The 21686-nt window shown below is 41.5% G+C and overlaps 1 protein-coding gene across 2 annotated transcripts in view; it reads left to right on the forward strand.

Annotated features, from left to right (window-relative positions):
* DYM (dymeclin) overlaps positions 1–21686 on the forward strand; it is a 211258-nt gene that overhangs the window by 41427 nt on the left and 148145 nt on the right. For both annotated transcript variants that reach the window (XM_064736044.1, XM_064736045.1), the window contains exons 7-8: positions 156–281; positions 2626–2768. In XM_064736044.1, the coding sequence (XP_064592114.1) occupies positions 156–281; positions 2626–2768 (269 nt within the window). The remainder of the gene's footprint in view (positions 1–155; positions 282–2625; positions 2769–21686) is intronic.

Raw genomic sequence — 21686 nt, forward strand, 5'->3', positions numbered from 1 at the left:
TCTGAGTTTCTTGAATTTGTTGTTTACATGTTCCCAGTTGAATCTCTCTGTGCTACACAGTGTATAACTTCAGGTGAAGCTACCAAGTATTCTTGGAAATCAGCCTGTAAACAACCCAGTAGATTAATCTCTGTAATTTTCCCTTTATTCTGCAGAGATATTACATACAGCATTTCCTTGGAAGCCGTGACAACTCTCATTGTGTTCCTCTCCTGCCAATTATTCCACAAAGAGATTCTGCGAGAGAGCATCATTCACAGATACCTGATGCATGGTCGATGGTAGGTCCTGCTCTGGGGTGCTGCCTAAGGGCAAAGAAAATTCTTTAGGTTGTTTGTACCTGAAAACAGAAGGCAGCAAAATATTATCTTGATAGAAAATTTGTTCTGCTCAAAAGAAAAGAGATCACAAAAGCAAACATCTCTAAAGGCTCTTGGAGGGATTTGGGTGGAAATCTCACAGCCCAGACTTCAGTAAAACTAATTTGGAAATAGCTTTTATATTTTGAGGTTAGTTTCATTAACTTTAAACAGTATTTAGTTTTCAGGATGGTTTTTTGATTGAACAATGAATCTTGTAGCACTGCAGCCTGGAGAACTCGGGTCCCTCAGAAATGCTAGGGCATTCTTGGGGTCCCGATAAGCAGCAGTCCTTGGAAAGATGAGTACCCATGCTGGGCTGAGCTGAAGGGAGCACTTAGCTGGGGGTAGACTTGGTTGTGTGAGTAATACCACTTGCTCTGGCAAGTTGGTGGTTGTGTTCAAGTGCTTTCACGGTGGCTTGCGTGCATTTTAGGCTCCCATTCATTCTCTTTCAATTTCAAGTCCCATGTGGGCAGATTTCTCATAAATGTATTTATTCTCTGGTTTCCTGAAGTTTCTACTAGGTGTAAGAGACAGATACTACTGTGACATGCAGGGGAAGGAGTGAGGCTCAGCTTGGAGCACTGGGCAGACTTCAGCCTGAAACATCAGCAGGATAGGGCCTGAGCCTCAGGGTGTGTGGGGTATCCTGCTACTTCAGTCTCTGGATGGAAGGAATCAAGGGTTTGGGAGAAAATGGGGAGTGTTTGGGGGAAGACTTAGTATGTGATCTAAGAGGTCTGATTTGGGAGTAGGAGGAGCCTGACCTCTGGACAGAGATGTAGGAATTTGGTGGCTGGGAATTGAGAGCAATGTGAACAGGTGGAGTGATACTGGTTTGACATCCCACCCCTAAGGAGAGGGAAGCACCCAGGGTTTGTAGATGTTCATGATCAAAAGGAATGACAAAAGTCAGAGGATCTGCCAAATTTTATTAGTAAATTACACACTTGGCATGGAAAACAGTGTTTGTCCCTGATATTCCAGTGTAAGCGGAGTGGGGTTTGGATAAAGGTGGGGGGGTGCTGTAAAAGGAGAAAGAAAGGGACACAGAGAGAGAGAGAGAGGCTGGATCAAAGAAGGGGAGAGAGAAAGGAAGAAAACAAGAGATATCATCAGTCCTGACTCCAATGTGGATCCAGCTGATGGGATGTCCTGGGGCCCTGGGCTTTGTGGGGCACATTTAAATCTTCCACTCCCTGGGGAGAAGTTTCCCACTTTTTGTGCAAGTCAGTTCTCATTCACAGTGGTTCCTTCAGGCCTTTCTGGAAATGGTTTGGGGCTTTGGGCCTTGGATGGGCTCAGAGTTCCCCCTGCAGTGCCCGGCCCTTCTGGCCCTGTCCCTGTGCCAGGCTGTGCTTTCCTGCAGGAGCCACAACCAGGAGGTTTGTCCCTAGAATGCTGCCCTGCTCCCACATGGCCCCTTCTCCAGCCACATCCTGGACTTCCTCTGGTGTGTTTCTACCAAGTGCTTGCTTGTAATTCCCAAAAACCCTTGGTTGGCTCCACACCATGCCCAAGCTGTTGGTGTTTGGGACATGAACATTAGCTCCTCACCTTCTTGGATTCTACAGGTGGTCAGACAGTCCATCCTAACAGAGATCCTTCTTTTCAGTTCTAAATCAGATGGGCATTGGAGTCAGCTGTTTGCTGTTTTGGAAATGCTACTCCATTCTGGAAATGCTGTAACCTTCTTGTTAAACCCAACAAATTCTACTGGCATTTTTCAGATTCATTGATGTGAGGTTGGTTGTTTCATTGGTCTTTGCAAATTCCTAGAGTTATAGAATCTTTGAGGTATGAAAAGCTGTTTAAGATTGGTTCTGAGCTGCACACACAAGCAAAAATATTGTGGGTGTGGAAAGATGCTGTTGGTACCTCTTCTGTGTTACTAGAGCATGGAGTGAAAACTGAAAAAATACAGCGTTCCTTCCCATTGCATAAATTCTTTTCCAGTTATGTCTTGAGGTAAGCGAATACAGTGCAAACTAAATGGTTTATTTAAAAGTAGTACTTAAAAAACAAAACCCAGAAGGCAGTTTTCATGATCCTGCTGTGGAAAATGCTCCTTCAGACCCTTGGTGAAGTCTGGTCAGCTTTGCATGGGCAAGACCTTGGTGTTCTTTTCCTTTCCAGTCTTGTCAGCATTGGGAGAGTTACTGACCATTTTTAATGCCAAACACTAGCATTTGCACCCTACCTGGACTTTGTTGTGCCAAATTTTGTGAGTTGTGAGTCAACTAAATTTTTTTTTCCTTTCCAGTCTCCCATACACCAGCAGACTTGTGAAAACTTTGCTGTATAATTTCATTAGACAAGAGAGAAGCCCTCCTCCAGGGACCCACGTCTTTCAGCAGCAAACAGATGGAGGAGGACTGCTCTATGGAATTGCATCTGGGGTGGCAAGTGAGTCTGATTTTCTATAAATTGTATTTCAGACCATATGAAGTATTGCCTTCTGTGTGCCCTCTCTTGCAGACACACCTGTAGCCCATTTCTTTTTCAGCAAAGTGATACCAGTGTAGAAAAGCTGTCCACAGGCCTGCGTGGCCCATCTTGAGATGTGTTAGAATCTGAAGCAATTATACCTGCAGGACAGCAGATGGTAAAAGTATCACCTAGCCCCTGGGTTTTTTTACTCACACTTTAAAAAGCCCCCAACCAACCAAGTAGTGCCCTATTTGATGAATCACATACTTCAAGTTACTTAAAGTGTTGCAAGAAATAGTTTTATGTGCACATTTTATTCTTTACAATTACTGTGTGCATCTGGTGACCTGCTCTGTGGCTCTGCTTGGGCAAAAGGTTGGGTTAGGTGGTCCCAAGGGGTCCCTCCTAGGAGGGCTCTTTGATGTGAGGGAGCAACCTAGATAGGAATTTTTGTAACATATTGTGCCTTTCCCAGTAAGTTGACTAATGTTTTTTCCTGATAAGTATGACTAGATTCTGACCTTTTCCAGACTGTTTGCTGTAGAGAAATACTGCCTGAAGAATAGCAAAGACTTGATGCCATTTGTTGTTCAGAAGAAGGTTTCTCATTTTTGTTATACTATACACTCTGTTTTGTTTGGTGGCTGCTCCCTTCCCCACACCAGATGTGTTTTACTGGTATATAAAAATCTGTCCTAGAGGTTTTTTTCTTTTCCACTGATTGAGAATAAAACATAATACAGTGCTAACAGCAAAGGTAGATATTATTTTCTTTCTCCCCGCTAAACTAGAGAACACTTTGCAAGTCAGTTGCTGTTAAAACCGATACTATTTATTTAGCTCTTTTGTGAAATCAATTCACTGGCGGCCTCCTGAGGGAATATTGAAGTTCAGGCCGCAAGGGCTCTGCCAGACCTTGCGCTCGGAGGCAGTGCCCGCGTCCCTCCTCGGGGCGGCAGCAACAGCCCGCGGCTGCTGCGCTCAGCCCCGTCCGTCCGCGCTCCGCGCTGCGCCTGCCTCGTGTCGCTCACCCAAACCCAGCGCAGAGCAGTGGCTTGCTTTGCGATTCACTTACACGCACGCCAGGTTAATCAAATTGTTCCTCGCAGTGCTTTATTCGAGAGTCCCATCAGCTATATTCTTTTCCTTCGTTTCAATTGCAAGGAGAAATTGCCCTTAACATGTTTTTCTGAAACAGTTTTCAGTATCTGGGTTGTAGTTTTTCAGTTTTTGCTGCATGTTTTGGCACGTAGTATTACCGGAGTAATTGCTGTTATTTATGTTATTATTAATTCTGATCTCTCCAGTGTCTTTCTGTGTCAGTGCTGCCACAGGCAAAACACTTCTTCCCCTCTTCTGGTTACTTGACTGGTTTGTAAATGCATCCATATTGCCACCACTCGAGCCTCCCTCTGTAACACTTCTTACATGATATCCCCTGTGACTTTTTACCCGTTGTATATTAAGTTTCCATTTCTTAATGCAAACTCTTAAGATTTCAGCCTACATCTGTTCTTGTCTCTTCCTACACTCCCACCTCCTTCACTCCTCTTGAACCATTCCCTTAGCAACTACCTTGGCATACGCCTACGCTTGTTTTCTTGCTTCTTTCATGAGTACCTGAAGTGCCATCTCTTAGACCGGCAAATTAAGTGTCTTCATTTAAAGCTTTAAGAAGAGGAGCCTTTTTAAAGAGGTTTCTAATTTCCTGCCTGGGAAAAGGGAAAAAAGGAGTACCACATCCTGTTAAAAAACAGACATGTTTTTTCTGTCCATGCCCAGACAGTTGCTTGAGATTTTTAAAAAAATATTTGCCTATATATGATGTTGGACTATAGGTGAAACGTGGGCACAGTAGGATTGTAGAGTAAATGGCATATTTACCTGTCTTATCTCTGAATTAACTCTTATCAAATCAATACTTTGATTCATGTAGCCTCAGGTACATGGGTAGAGCACAGCACAAATGAAGATGCAGCAACACGAGGTGACAATCTGTTAGGGAACAAAAGGGAATTTTGAGCAATAGACACCTGTGGAAAACTTTGATGTGATTTCTGTATTGTATTACTTTTTTGTGTTTTGTAATCTTTACATGATAGAAATTGAAAGAATGGAGGAATTGAAAACTCACTTCTGTGTTGCTCAGTGCCTTTTAAATACCACATAATGTTTAAAGTAAGTTTACTGAAATAGTCTAAATACAATCTACATAGGATGAAAGGAGATAGGAACCTGGTTTAAACAAAAGTATTTTTAATATGACTTTTCGAGGCATAAAATAATTATTGTACATGTTAATTATTTTACTTGATACCACAGTCATCTAAATTATCATGTATAATGTTACTCTTATTTTGTAGTCACTTGCACTGCAGCAGGAGATCAACAAACTCTTACAAGCACCGTATTTTAGATCCACCCTCCTTTTCCTTCCTTGTGATTCAGCAGGAGTGATAATTATACACGATATGAGTAGAATTTTACCCTTTCCCACAGTTAACCTTCTCCTGCTTCTCATCCTTCGTAGCCTGTTTTTCTTCCTCTCCTGAGCTTCCTTAACTCTGAAACCACACAACCAACATCCTCACACCAATTGCTTCTGGGTTTGGCCTCTGTCTGGATCCAGGTTACCTCTGTGCAAGGACCTTTTTCTGTCCTGGATATAAAATACCTGGATTGGATTGTCCTGCCAATTCTGTTATGCTCCAATAATTAAAGAAACAATGGTGGTTTTGGAAGGAGGGGAAAAATAATGGTATTTATTTTTGTGACTTCATAAAGGAGATTTTTCTCTACTGAGTCAACTTTGCTTTGTCTTTGTGGTCTTTCAGTAGGTGTGCACAGTAATTGTAAAGTGCTGCTAGATCTGGGGCAGTGTTGTGAAGCATAAATGACATTAATATCCATGGCAGTAGAATTTAGATATTAGAAACTCATTTATTGGAAACCAGAAATTAATTATTCTTGGTTCACAAAGCACATTGAACCAACTTACCCTCAAACCCAAGTTTTTTTGCTGGCTCTAAGTTCCCTCTTCTTTTTTGTTGAGATTTCTTAACATTTGCCAATTCATAGTCTACAGTCATCTAAGTTGAGACAACTTTTTGTGGACAAGCAATATTTTTTTTAAATTAGTCATTTTATTGCTTGCAAAATAGAATCCTTGTTAGAGTGAGGAACTGCCAAGCAGATGATGTGCTAAGACAGGGAAATGATAGTGCTACTCAAGACTGTTGAAAAATAAGTCAATTTAGATGGTTTCCTTTGAAATAGTTGATCCAGTTTATACTTTGCTATTAAAAACAACTCCAGACACTAATGCATCTGGCAGAAGTGAGGAGTTACTGCAACAGTGGGATCTTATTGACTTGGTTTGTGCTGTTGGGGTGTTTATAGATGTGAGGGGTACAATGCTGTATCTGTAAGGAGCTCAAGCAGAGTCACTGACCGGATTCAGCTTCATTAATCACCCAAGTCATCATCATAACTAACCTGCCACACAAATGCACTGTTGTAGCATTAATAGAAATTGCAGAATTCAGTGTGTAGTGATCAGTGATGGCTTGTTTTCTCATGTCTGTGTACTTTGGTTGGAGCTAGAGAAATATTCCTGGCCATTGGTGATGTTATATCAGGCAAGTATATGCTTTACTCTGCACTGTACTGTTCAGCATTAGGATACCTGAAGGTGTCAGACCTCCGTTGTATATCTGTGATTTATATACACTATAGCTTATTCTATTTTTTTTGTTTTGGTGCTGCTCTCTGGTTAATAGAAGCATTTGAATGATAGTTTTTAACTTTACAAGAAAACTGTTTATTAATATTTAGTGTTTTATGTTACTATCTTTTTCCTCTTCAATTTTGTGTAGCCTGATTTGTAATATCTACATTAAAACATATCAAAGTAGAGAGACACAAAAAGATACTAACAATATGTCAGTTATTTCCTATTGTTATGGTTTCACCAACCTTTACTTCTGCTAGCAGATGCTTCACTCTGCTTGCCTCTACCTTCCAGATCCTTTTTGTGATGTGTCACAGGTCTGGTGTCTGTCTCTAGTGCTTAGTCAATGCTTAATTGCCTGTTCATGCCCACCACAATGGAAATGTACATTTGAGCTTTCTTTTCCCGTTCTGTCTGTTCATTTTCCTTCTTGCTTACAGTCTGTAAGTGCTCTTGATGCTGTAACTGTGATATTTTCCCCTGTCTGAATAGGAAGATTGAGGAAGTTTCCAAATCTTTAATCTTTCACTTAGTTCCTGTGACAATGTGCCTGACACAGAGCAAAGTGTGTGGCTGCAGTTCAAGCACAGGTGCTTTGAGAATAGTTGAGTATTCTGGTTGTGTAGCTGTGGCAGGGGCAGTCTGCAAGAGCTGCACAGCAAACTGGTGCCAGAGCAGCTTCATGCTGCCCAAAATCTGTGCTTGGGTGCTACAAGGACCACAGAAGATGGTTTGAAATAGGGTTGATGCTGCCTGACCAGTGTCTCAGTGTCGCCTTTGAGAGTTTTCAAGTTTTTATGACAAAAACTCACCTTCTGCCTTAATTGCATTGGTACAGAAATATATTGTGTCTGATAAGTATCTCTGCAGACCAGAGATGTACTCACTATCAAGCTCTTAGACACTTCTCTGATGTACACTGTGCCATGTATGTTCTGTTTCTTGTAATGTAATTAATTTATCTTTGTGTATTTGCATAGTGTGAGAGTATAGAATGGTAATACAGCAATAGCACTTCTGGTGGCATTTGTCCCGAGCTGCACCAAGCTCTTGGGATTTGAATGACAAGCATCTGAAACCAGAACAATTGTAGTATAATTAAGAAATAATGATGCTCCAAGGGCTGGAGCGCCTCTGCAGCTGGGGGTGTTCACCTGCACAAAAGAAGGCTCCTCAGAGCCCCTGCCAGGGCCTGCAGGGGCTCCAGGAGAGCTGCACAGCCCCTGGGGACAAGGCAGGCAGGGACAGCAGCCAGGCAATGGCTCCCAGGGCCAGAGGGCAGGGACAGATTTTGGCCCATTGGGAATGAGGAATTGCTGGCTGGGAGGGTGGGCAGGCCCTGGCCCAGGGTGCCCAGAGCAGCTGTGGCTGCCCCTGGATCCCTGGCAGTGCCCCAGGCCAGGCTGGATGGGGCTGGGAGCAGCCTGGGACAGTGGGAGCTGTCCCTGCCCATGGCAGGGGGTTTGGAATGGTTTTAAGGTCCCATTTCAATTCAAACCATCCTGAGAGTCCATGAAATTGTTGATCAGTCCTGTTAGCTTCACCAACATTATTTTGATAGTAAACCACTGTTAGTCAGAACTAGCTGTACAGGTAGCATGGGCTTTGCTCTGTGAGCTCTGCTCTTTGCACATACACTGACAGCTGTGACAGCAAAGCATGGTTTCCCAGAATAGCAGTTTATACTATCATTTCCTAGGCTTGATAGTTCTGAAAAATCTTTGACTCTGAAGAGACTTATCAGTATCTGTAGGCAGCTGTCAGAGCAGGGATCAGACTCTCTTTGTGCGACCCAGCAATGGCACCAGTGGAGCTGATGCCAAGGAAGATCCACCTGGACATGAGGAAGAACTTCACTGTGCATTGACTGAGCACTGAAACAGACCAGAGAGGCTGTGGAGTCTTCCTTGCTGGGGGATATTCTAAACCATCTGAACACAATCCTGTGCCATTACTTTGGGATGACCCTGCTGCTGGAGGGAGCTGGGACCAGATGATCCACTGTGGTCCCTTCCACCTTTACCCATTCTGATATTCTGTGAAACTGTACATTTTTCTTTTAATTTTGGACAGGCTGGTGCTCCTGGGGACCCTTGACCGCCACCACTCCACCCTTGTGACAGTGACAACATTTTTCATACTTAACATTGTGGAGGCTTATGCGTTTTTAAACTCTTTTCTGTGATGTCTTCCTGGCACTGCCCAGGCTTGTGTTGTGCAGGGAGCTGTGCTGTCGCTCTGTCAGCTGTTTGGAGCAGGGACCATCAGTGCACAGCGCAGCAAGGCTGTGGTTCATGACTAGAGCTTCTGATTTCTGTGGTCATACAAACCCTAATTGTAACCATATGCTTCAGCTTGTTTACTGAGAGTGCAGCAGCAAGTTTCACGAGGTGTGTTGGTGATTTATCTCCCTGACATTTATCCTGATATTCCAAAACCTGAGCAGCTTCAAATAACCCATTATAAAAGAGAAGAGAAAACCTATTGGCTCAAAAATGGTTTTGCTTTAATTCTTTAGGGGAAATTGCTTGTTAAAGGAAACCAAGAAGCAAGCTGATGTATTGTAACAAAGTTTTAAAAGTTGATATTTTGCAAGGATTAGGGCTAGAAAAAAGGAACTTTATATGGCTGAGAAGCAGGTATTTCTTGCTTTCCAAATTCTTCTTTGCTCTAGAGAATTATGGAAATAGAATTGAGATAGACAGTATTTATAATTAAAGAATGTCAATAATCAGCTATGTAAAAAAATGAACTTGAGCAGCAAAAGCAGTTATGTTTGACTTTTTCTTAAAGTCCTATAAATTTTTTCTAGTGGATGGTAAGAAATCCATAGCTCTTTGCCTTATAATTGAGTGTCAACAAGAATGTTCATTTCCTACCTAATCTTTATTTTAGCAATAAATGTGAAAAGGCTTTAAAAAGTATTTTTCAAGTTCATTTTTGAGCATATTTCAAATGACAAAGATGCTTGACCATCCATGCTGTCTAAGCAACAGTCCAAACTCTGTGAGTTAAAGGTTTGGTACCTTCTTCCTGTGGGCTGCTGCACTTCTTGTACAGTGTTAACAGATACTCCTCTCAGGTGAGAGCCCACCTGCAGAGCTGCCCCAGCCCTGGCTCCAACAGCACAAGGAGCTGGAGCTGCTGCAGCCAGTGCAGAGGAGGCCACGGAGATGCTGCCAGGGCTGGAGCCCCTCTGCTCTGGAGCCAGCCTGGCACAGCTGGGGCTGCTCAGCTGCACCAGAGAAGCTCCAGGGACACCTGAGAGCCCCTGCCAGGGCCTGCAGGGGCTCCAGGAGAGCTGCACAGCCCCTGGGGACAAGGCAGGCAGGGACAGCAGCCAGGCAATGGCTCCCAGGGCCAGAGGGCAGGGACAGATTTTGGCCCATTGGGAATGAGGAATTGCTGGGTGGGCAGGCCCTGGCCCAGGGTGCCCAGAGCAGCTGTGGCTGCCCCTGGATCCCTGGCAGTGCCCCAGGCCAGGCTGGATGGGGCTGGGAGCAGCCTGGGACAGTGGGAGCTGTCCCTGCCCATGGCAGGGGTGGGATGGTTGGGCTTTAACTTTTCCCTTTCAACACAAACCATTCCAGGGTTTTTTGATCTTGAAGTTTTTGATGGTACTCCTTCTGGATGGCAGATGCAGATTTTGTAGCATTAATGACTCAGAGAATTAGGTTCTTTTGCACTAATATTGGATGTTAAAATAACACCTACAACTTACAGCTCCATAAGGGATTTATTCTTCATAATTTTGACAACACCTGCACTAAAGTGCTCAGGCTGCATTGTTTAGCTGCATGATTTCTCATGAAAATGGATAGGTCAGGAAAAATGATGATCTGTTTGTTTCCAGATGCAGTGATGCCATGTTATGAAAGGTCTAAATTTGATGTTTAATAATTGACAGGTGCCTTGGACAGATTGGATGGATAGGAGAAACTGAGCTGCATTGCAAGTCAGGATGGAAGAGCATTGATAAAGCTCAACAAATTTCATTGGCTTTCTATTGTTCTTTCTTAAAAATTGTTTTTCAGGTCTGCTCATGGATTAAATCCATCCGAAGCTGCTTTTGTTAATAAATTACATGTTACTGAATAACACATTAACTGTTTCCCTTTCATTGTCCTGCCAGATGTCTGTGCCATATTTTGGAGTGGGAGTATTCAGACATCAGATCACTAATTTTAACCATTGTCCATGTTCAACAGAGCAGGGGAGTTACATTGTCTGGCGTGTGAAACTCCTTTTAATAGTTAAATTTTGTGGTTTTTTTGATTGGTTGTGTGTGTAAAGACTAAAGGCTTGAAAAGGCAATGCTGTGCACTGCCTGTCTGGAAATATTGATTAGCTAGCTCCTTTTTCTAGGGGTTCTGTTTGCTCCAGTAGGCTACTGGAGTACCAGTTCTGTGAAGTTGTCATGTTATTTTGCATTTTTTTAAAGGTTTTATATATATTTTATTATTGATACATTATAGGTAAAACAAGGGTAGAGGAAAGGGTGTCTGTGCTTTCTGTTTAGTTCCCTGTTCCCTCTCACCTTTAGCTTCTGCTCCTTCCCTGAAATAAATGATGATAGATTTTTTTTTAGTGCATCTGCAAGGAAAATCTGTATTTTAACCCATTCACTAAATAACTCCTGATGTCTGGTAGACTTTTTGACATGTAATAGGTTAAAGAGAAGTTTATGAAATATGTTCAGCATGGAATGGACTTGTGATAGGAGAGGCACATTTTAGATGTGGAAGTTCTGTTTCATGATCAAATTAGTTCAAGTTCTGAAACAGTTTCATCTGCCTTTCAATATTTTCGTCAGGAGAGAAGCCTTAATTTGTGATGTCAGTCTACTCAACTACAGTGCTTAAATGTGAAGATATATAAATTAAATACAATTCTTACTTAAGGAGCCTGCAGGTGAACTCTGATTTAGTAAAAGTACTTAGGAGACAAGAATATTCCCTGCAGAAAGTGGTACCTGTCTTGCCAGTGCTAAGCACCTGTCCAGAAGGAGATGGGTAATTAACTGCCTCCATAAACGAGTCATTAATGCAAGTAGAGATTGTTGTTCTGGCTTTTGAATGTGCATGGTGTGAAGGAATACTGTGCTTTTTGGAGATGACTGTGGTAGTTTTTGCTGGATCTCTGAGGGAAATGAAGGAAAACAAAATGTGTTGTGGAAGCAAATCTTTGAAGAGCACCAAAACCCAGAATCAGATGGATACTTGACTCTCTTTAATCTGTAGTGAGAATATCTGTGTGCATTTCTGTGTATATTTGCACTTCCAAATTGCAGTCTTGCAGATCTCTGTACAGAAGCTTTGCTCCTTGACTCATAGAATCATAAAACTCAAAAGATCGTAAAACTGTGCCTTTATTTTCCTAAGCAACCTTGTTTTAAATTGGTTATTTGCATTTTTTTATTGTGGTTGGTATGCAAAGAATACATTGAATTTGCAGAATGTGAGACAAAAATGTTTTGAAGGATAAGAGAAGTCCCATCCCTGGACGTGTTCAAGGCCAGGCTGGACAGGGCTTGGAGCAGCTTGGTCCCTGCCCATGGCAAAGGGCTGAAACCAGAGGAGCTTTAAGGTCTTTTCCAACCCAAACCATTCTGTGCTAAGAGGAAATACTGTGAAAGTCTTGGCTACAAAGTATTTTGTAATTTTGAGGTGCTACAACCTCTACAACCTCCCTGGAGGTTGTAGCACACACCCCCTGCATGTGGCTCGGAGTATGTTTTACTTGAGCCTTGTTGAGTATGCTCTTAGGAGCACAAACTTGCAGTATTGACTATATGGAGTGAAGTGTTTGATTTTGAGAGTTGATTTCACAAATAATTTCATTTTCACAGCTAATGATCATTAGTTTCTAATGGATAATTTTGGTTCAAAAGGGGAAAATGTTTCTCTACTTTTAAGCATAAAAAACTTGGAAGTCTTTCCATCTTTCTTTTATTTCTATGGATTATAGTTGTACTTCCTTGTTTTTGTAGACCCACAGAGGAGCTAAGCTCTGCACAGAATGATCTAAGATTTAATGAGGCCTTTGACTAAAATCTTTGTCTTAAACCAACAAAGACAAACCCTTAATGCGATTATACCATCGTTATTTTTTACCTAATGTTCTAGAAGACCCAGTGGTAATTGAATGTGTTCTGCCAAACTGTAGTTTCCAACACAAGTATGAGATTTTTACATAACCTGATAAATGGCTATTTTTCCTTTTGAATAAGCCATCAAAAACTTTTTCCGTCTTTCTGCGAAAGACTTCCCAGCCAAAGCAGAGCAAAGCCAAACAGATCATGTGCTTAGCAGTGTATTAGTAGAAACTATTTTCACAGTTGCAGATTTAAGTTTTATTTCCTTGTCCTGAGGCCAGTTACTATTGTTGAGTAATTTGGTACTTTCGTGATTGAGGTTTAAGTTATTGGTATGTGGTAGTTGTAGCACTGAGCATGAACATTCATTTTTGTGACAGTTGGGGTTGTTTGTCAATTTTTCTCTTTTAAGCGAATGGCATTTTCCAGAGTGACTCACTTTGGGGAAAGAAAAATACTATTAACAAGAAAAGAATGTGGCACCTAGGAATAGACATCCTGGTTGAAAAGAATAGATTTCCATTATTGAAAAAGAAATTTCTGCATTACATGGAAATTCAATTAGCATCCTTACAGGAAAGTGTGAATTTTTGCTCGCTTCTAAGCAATTAGATTTCTGTTTGGATTTTGAATATATATGAAGCCCAGAGCTGTGCTGTTGAGAAGCTCTGTCAGTTGGTGTCTGGGTGGTGGTGATTGTCACAGATGAGGGGATGTGGCTCAGGCTGAAGTGACATGCTGCTTTTGTGCAGGCTGACTGAGTGAAGGGCTAGAGCAAGAGGGAAAAAATGCTACCAGCACCATAGCGGGAATGCAACTTTATTTATTTTATCTTTTAGCAAATATTGGAGTTTAATAAAACTAACACTGTAAACTTAAGTGCTGCGTGAAGTAAAGGAAAGGACTAGATAGATGAGAGGCTGAGGGACAGGCACAGAAGCAAATCCCTTGTTGCCTAAGTGTCCCATATTGTCTCCTGGTGCTTTCCATCTTTGTTTCTGTCCTGCAAGACAAAGAATGGGGATGTGTGGAGCTGGGAAGGTGGAGCAGCTGTGGGTGGGAGGGTGACTGGCACCTCTAACCCAGGTGTGACCTGGCTGCTGACATGAAGCATGTTGCTTACATGTAAATGGCTGTTGTGATGCAAACCCATTCCTGATGTGGATGTGTATCCAAGAGTTAATGTAAAAAACTTCCTTTGTTAGACTGTTGTTTGGGGCTTGTTTATGCCAAGTGGAGAGCAAGTTGGTCTGATAGGCTCTCACACGTTATTTTTATTTAGCATATTAAACAAAAATGCTTTCATATTTGTCTTTCTAGATAGTATTTTGTCCAGTGTTTGTGCCAAACACTGCTCTCTTTCCCCCTTCATTTTCCAGCATTTTGTGAGGTTTGAGGTAGACTATTACTGGTAGAAATGCTGCAGTACAATGGACAGATTTTCCTTGGCTGGGATCCAAACCCTGTATTCCTTTTGTGGATATTAATAATGACAGAGTTGAGACCTTGTCACTCTTGTGCTGAATTGGGTAGGTAATAAATTTAAAACTAGGTTTCATAAGAGAATTGTGGTCAGGAACAGGATAATATTTTCTGTCTAAATGAAAAATTTCAGAATGAGTCTGACTCTGGAAAGATTCCTTGTAATTGTTAAAGGACTGAATTTCATAGCATTCCAGCTAATATTTTGGATTTTTGTTCAGCAGTATGAGACTCTGATGCTGATAAATACATAGACATATACTCTCAGCCTGAACTGAAGAGTTTTCACTTTCCTGTTGGTCTTAGTTCACACAAAACATGTGAGGAGCATGGCCTGAGCTGGTCTTCATGGTCCCTTCCAACCCAAACCATTCTGTGATGTCTGTCATACAGCTGGGTTTGAACCTTTGGGGAAAGGTAGATTTATAGATTCGTTTAAGCCTTTAGAACAAGCTAGTTTTCAGCAGATCTGAATTAGGGCTTAAATGAGCTAGGACTTTGGAGGCAAGAAATAGCTCTTACACAACTAATTCTCACTGTACCACCCATGTAATATCTGCCTGAATACAATGCTTTGTGTAGTTAGATTCAAAAAAAATGGAGAGAAGGTTAGCCAGTAGAATAAGAGAGAAGTGAATAATTTGTTGAGAACCATCTTTGTTGTTCTTTTTGTCTGTGTTCTCAAGGAAGGTCTTGTATTGCAGTTGTCAGGCTTGCAAACTTCTTTTGGACTGGCAAAGCTCTTAAACACAAATCTTACTAGGGGCTGCATGTCTAAAGAGTTGTTTTTACTAAGTGCATAAGCTGGTCTTGCGTTACTCTCTGAATACTTCTGAAGGCTTTGTGTAAACATATCAGGATCTGCACCATTCTTTGGAAACAGAGCAAGCCCCCAGGACTGCCACGAATCATCAAACCACAGAATCACAGAGTAGTTTCCATGGTAATGGACCTTAAAGTTCCATCCCCTGCCATGGGCAGGGACAGCTCCCACTGTCCCAGGCTGCTCCCAGCCCCATCCAGCCTGGCCTGGGACACTGCCAGGGATCCAGGGGCAGCCACAGCTGCTCTGGGCACCCTGGGCCAGGCCCTCAGCACCCTCACAGGCCATAAATTCTTCCCAAGTAAAGAATTATTTTGGAGATGATGATAGCAGATTGTGTGGTGTAAAAGTGCTCATGTTCCTCTACGTGGCAAAGGATGTATATTTATAGCTTTGCAGTGTGTGGTTCTGGGGTCTGGTTATGCACAGAGACGTTGTGTGCTTGTGCAGAATCCCAGTAACTTCAGAGGAAATCTTCAGATGAGACCCTGAACTTTCAACCTGTCAGTTTTAGCAGTGGTGCGAAGTGCTCCAGGGAAAGAAGGGACGCTTCTTGATCATGCTCTGAACTCATAGTGATGGAGCAAACAGAGGAGCATTTGATTTTTCATAGAATACTAGGTGAACTGTGTTGGGCTTTTTACACAGTTTATGCTGAAAACAATCAGAAAACCACAGTTAGGAAAAGTGCATAATTAACATATTTAACCGTTTGAAGGAGAAACATTGGTGCAACGTTCCAGATGCAAACCCAGTATGTCATGTGGTGCAGCACATGCAGAGCACATTGATGTCTGGTGGGAGTGTTGAAATAAAATGTCCCCAAGCACTTCCAGTCCTGAGGAAATACATGGCATCTTTCAGATGAAAAAACTAAAACCTTAATATGTAATTTTAGAATTTCTTTATATCTAGTTATTTAAATAACATTATGAAGAACTTTAATTTCTGTGGTCAGCAACAGACACTTGGGTCTTTTGTGTTAAGTGTTGTTTCACAGAAAAATGTGGCAAGAGGAACAAAATAAGTCAAAAGAAAACAGTTTTACTCAACAGGGAATTGAATTCTTTTCGAAATACAGTGTTTGGAACTACCTTGGATTTCTGTACTGCTTGGGCAAGCCAGATGTGATATTCATGAGAAATTGCCTATACAGGAAACTTACATTTTAGAACCTCTGAAATGATAAAAGAACAACTGCTATAGAAAAATGTCTGGAAAATAAAATAGTAATTGTTAATTTTAACAATATAATGAGTTTTACAATAAATTGCATAAAGAGTACTTTCTAGGATATATTAGTAAACTGTTTATGATCTTGGTGGTGGTGGCAGTCAGGCACAGCAGCTTGAATGCCTGTGACATCTCTGATTGACAGAGACCTAGTGACTAGTCCAAAAATGATATGTATAACTGCATGTATCTACCCAGAAACACCACCCATACTGTGTAATGGATTAAAGATTCCTTTGGTTTGGAAAGGCTCTCCATGGGGAAAAGGTAGTTGTAAATCTGTAAGTACAGTGCGAAAAACACATGTATTCTCTTCATCCAGAAGGTTTTCTTGGAAGCCTTATGTCCTAGTATGGAACCTGTACTAAATTCTAGCAGGAGAGCTTGTTCCCAGACATCCATTACGAACAGCTGATCAGTGGAAGTAGAATAGATGCCCACAAGTCTTATCACCTGCAATGTCCTGGAGGAAAAAGTAAAAATAAAAGTTCCCCTTCCTAGTAATTGGTTGGCCTGTGGTCTCAAAGTCAGATAAATCGAAATTTCAAGTGTCTTGAACAACGATTTTGGACTTCTTGATATTAGTACGTGGTTGAAGTTGTGTAGGCTCGTTGGCCCAGGAGACCCTTCAGGCACTGGGAATGAAGCAAAATCACTGCTTGTCTTGCTGAACTGAGTGCTGCTTTTCCACATCACGTGTGGAGAGCAAGACATGGACACACAGCCTTCTGTCAAAACGTGTGTGCCGGACGTCAGAGCTTTTCAGACAGTAGTCGAGACTTGCCAGGAAGTTCTCTCTTCACTGAGGAATCTAATTTGGTGGATATTATGGATATTGGAAATAAATTATGTCTTTAAAAGCTGTTAACTTTCAACAGAATTGCTGGTCTTTATGGTGAACCACTCTGAGTGTATGGCTGCTCCCCTGGAAGTGTCCAAACCCAAGTTGGACAGGGCTTGGAGCAATCTAGGCTCATGACAGCTGTCCCTGCCCGTGGCGGGGGTGGAACTGGGTGATCCTAAAGGTCCTTTCCAGCTCAAACCATTCTGTGATTCTCTCTGTGTCTCCATGCAGGAAAATTACTTTTTTGTAAGTTTTCTCAATGATCCAGTAATTTAGTCTCAAGAAAAATGAATAGCAACAAATTTATGGTTGGACTTAACCTTAGAGATCTTTCCAACCATAGTGATTTGATGGTCTGTGAAATCTGGAGTAGTTTTTTTGAGTTAAAAAGCCCACCTGATGAAGCAGAATCCTTAAAACAATACAGCAAGTCTAGGACTCTACCAAGCAGACACATTCATTTTCTTGACTAAACAGGGGACTTCATTGCTACTAAGTCTGACCTTACTTGTGATTCTTCATGAACTTTCCTGTTGCCAACTATTTTATTAAATGAATCAGATGACTGTGATGAGAAAGCTTTTGAGATGACTTCTAGTCAACCTCTTTAAATTGTCTTGGGACCAGAAGTGAGAGGTGGCAAGGTGTTCCATTGGCATTTCCAGAAGCAGCATTGCTCTTCCAAGGTTTCTCTCAAACAGCATCTGGAGCATCTGCTGCTAAAATCAAATGTAAGATCTGCACACAAGTTCTAGTGGCAGGTCTGCTGTTTCAGCCAATCTCAGTAATAGTTTGGTGATTATCGAGTGGAGTTTGCCAACATGCTTAAAGATAATCTGACTTCGCTATGGAAAAATCTGTTGTGGTTTCAGGCTTTTTCCCCCTCCTTGACTTCCTCTCCCATTTTTCAGTTCAGGGATTTTGTGTGCTGTCTTTTCTGTAAAAAGTTAAATTTGGGATTTGCTGTACATCATCACCCTCGAGGTGGTGTTTGTTGTTTCTTGGTGCAAGCAGCCTGGGAGATGGACAGAAGCTATAGAGCCTCTGGTTGTTGTCCCTGTTGTTTTTGGACAGGAATCACATGTGATCTAGGTTAGAGAACTGCTTGTTATGTAAAGGCTTTATGCAATTGGAAGTGCAGCATTTTACATTTTTGCAATTAAGAGAGCTGTCCTGAAATAGTCTTAGCCTAGATGGAAAATGTGCTCATTAGCCACGTTCCTATTCTTGCCCAATGTTCTGTTTAATTTTTCTACAACCTTTTAACATGCTGTGGCTGCTGTCAGTGCATTTTTTCTGTAATTGCTGTATTGGTTCAAATTGCTTATTAATGAAGATTTATATAAATTTTTCCTTTTCTGAGATATATTTACCTTCCCTATCCCAAGTTCGAAAACATTCTGAAGCTTTGCAAAAGTTGTACTCTTTCCCAAACAAACAATTTTAAACTGCTGTAGCAGTCACAAAACAAAGTCCTGGTGACAGCACTTGGTAGAGCTGAGTGATTTAATTGCAGCATTAAAATGAACAAATGCAGGGAAAGCTATTGTGTGTGGCTGGTCTGGGTGTGTTTGCCATTTATGCTGGTGCTGCTTTATGAATAGAAAATACATTATGTTTAATATGGGCTCTCAGGGGACTATGGAAGTTTACTGTCTCAGTGCATCAAGCGATAGGAAGAAAATAAGTAGCTACCTATTACTCTTGTCTCTTCCTCCATGGTTTTCCTGTTGCCTTGGTGCACTCTGTTGACTTATAAATGTTTTTTTAGAACAGAAGGTACTTACTTTGAACAATGTATAGGCAGTAAAATTTAATAATTATTTTCCTGAGTAGTCAACTAAAATGTTTTAAATGTAATCCTGTGTAGCTTGTCTAGTCAGGATAATGATTTGTCATATAATATGTAGCTACTTGGGGAATTTTTGTCCTTGCTAAATAGAAAACGTTTATCTTTGCCATTTGGCTTCTTAGTATTTTCACTGGAAGAAGAAAAAATAACCTTATGAGCTTTTGCAGTTTGTGTATTGGAAAATAATGTGTTCTCAATCACTCTTACAGTGTTTCTCTTCCTGTCTTTTTAATAGCATCTTTTTTTCCCTTCTATGTTTTGCACTCTCTCTCCCCACCACAGCCACCACCAGTCTGCTGAAACTGATGGCATGCTCAAATATTTGGAGTAATTTTTTAAGTCATTCCAGCATCCTATTGGTATGTCAAGAGCTGGCATATTTGCAAATTGCAGAAGTCAATTTTTAAAGCATAGAAGCTTTGTAGAAGTTAGCTTCGGCATGTATGTAGAGTTCTCCAGTTAATTAATTTTAAATTAGATTTTCACTGTGGTTTGGCACATACTTGGGACAAGCACAATGCAATTACTAAAGATGGAAAATAAGTACTAAATAATCATTTCACCTTATGTACAAATCAATCCCTTTGTCTTGTCACTTTTTCTGCCTTAGGAGGCATGCTTTGAAAAGAAGTAATGACTGTAGAAATTAAAACATATAGTTCTGTCTGGTTAGTATGGGTTTTGTGCTTGACAGAATTCTTCATGGAGCATGGTGTCCGTAGTGGAGCTGTCATTGTGTCCTTCCACAAGCGTAGGAAGGGATTTTATGGTAGGATAGAGTGCCAAATTCTTTCAACTACAATTAAAAGTGGTCCACTATCCATCAATTGCAATCATGTGTGTGTGGGGGGTGTGTCTTTATCATTAAACTCTTACGTCTGTGTGAGAGGTGTGGGAGGAAATAAAAGCTTGGAACAGAATAGTTGATATATTGTACATTTTCTTTTCCCAATTTGCTCTGGGTTTATTTTGGAGTTCTTTAACTCATGCTTTCCTCAAACAAATTGATGCTGTGCTTGCTTAAAAGTATATTAATTAACCAGTATCTTGTTTTGTTTTGTTTTTTCTTTTGGGCTTGTTTCAGATGATAATTAATAACTAGTTAAGAAAGTCCATAGATGCCATTTGGATGCATAAGGCACGTTTACCCAAATTCATGCTGATTTTAGATGTTTGAGTTAGAACTGGAGCTTTTATTGCTATAACTACATTGGCATATTCCTTAATGAGGAGTCAGGTGTTTCTGCAACTGCTGATGCTTGTATTAATTACTTAAACTTGAGCAAGAGAAGTTTGGCTTACCTTTAGTTGTATCTGTGGTGAGGATTCTTAGGTGTGAAATTCTCAGACTTAATGTGGGCATATGGGACAATATAAAAACACTGCATTTCTTAAAAAAATTCTGAATTTCCCCCTGAATTTATCCTGATCCTTCATTTGAAGGCTGTTGCTCCAAAGGCAGCCTCCTGTTGGGCCTGCAATGTCTGACGCTTTAGGGGAAGGGAGGACCCAGATGTTTGGGGTCAGAAGGAATGACAAAAGTCAGAGAGTCTACACAAGTTTAGGAAGCTTTCCTAATGAATTACACACATGGCATGGAAATTGGTGTGTTAGTCCCTGTCCTCCTAGTGTGAGCACATGGTGGTGGATTTTGGGTAAAGGAGTATAGTGAAAGGGAAGAGAAAGAGGGGGATGGGTTAAAGAGAGGGAAGGGAAGGGAAGGGAAGGGAAGGGAAGGGAAGGGAAGGGAAGGGAAGGGAAGGGAAGGGAAGGGAAGGGAAGGGAAGGGAAGGGAAGGGAAGGGAAGGGAAGGGAAGGGAAGGGAAGGGAAGGGAAGGGAAGGGAAGGGAAGGGAAGGGAAGGGAAGGGAAGGGAAGGGAAGGGAAGGGAAGGGAAGGGAAGGGAAGGGAAGGGAAGGGAAGGGGGGTTTGTCCCAGAAAAGTGCTGCCCTTCTTCCAAATGGCCTGTTCTGTAGCCACATCCTGGTCTTTCTCATGCTTGTTCTTACCAACAACCCTTGGCTGTTGTTCCCAGAACCAGCTCTTGGCTGTTTCCACAGCCATCCAGCTGTTGATTTTGGGATCTACACGTTAGCCCCTCATCTTCAGGGCTTCTGCAGAGCCCTCAGCTGCTGGAGGGGACCCGTTGCCAAGGGAGGACACCGCAGCAGTTGGTGTTGCTTTTGCAGTTGCTTTCACTGGTCATGCATCAGATCTGTTGATGGAGTGTGCAGAAAGTGTTGGGAAATGCACCCAGAGTAGTTCATTTGCCAGACCCTGACCTTCCCAGAGTGCTCCCTAAAGGCCTCTATGGCTTGTTGGCCTCTTTGAGGAGCTGTCAGATTGTTTGGAAAAGCTTTTACTGTTGATTTTTATACCTTTAGCAGGCTGTTCCCAAATTACTTTTGGCTCAACTTGGTCTGGTTTAGCATTGAACCTTGCCAAAGCTTATATACCTTTTTTTTTTCCTGGTTTGGAAAAGACTTAATCTTTTTACATTTTGTAGTCTCCTTTCTCTGCAGTGGAGTCATGGCGCTTTTCTGTCTATTCAGGGTCTCTAACAGAGACATCCCGTCTAAGCCCTGATGTAGTGACTTGAAGTTGTCTTGTTTCCACTTAGGAATTCATAAGCTGAACCTATTTTCTTACCTGTTTCTTAATCTTTAGGATAAGTGCTAAAAAACTGCTAACTGGGAAAATAAATCCCATTTTGATACAAAACTTGGAAACTGGAAGAATCCTCTGAATGTTTTATAGTTAAAACACTTGAATTATGAAATGTGGACAAATCTGTGTGGGAGATGGATAGGCGTTTTTGTTTTTAGAAAAAAAATCAG

Source organism: Zonotrichia leucophrys, chromosome Z (assembly GCF_028769735.1).
Source record: "Zonotrichia leucophrys gambelii isolate GWCS_2022_RI chromosome Z, RI_Zleu_2.0, whole genome shotgun sequence".
Classification (NCBI taxonomy): Eukaryota; Metazoa; Chordata; class Aves; order Passeriformes; family Passerellidae; genus Zonotrichia; species Zonotrichia leucophrys.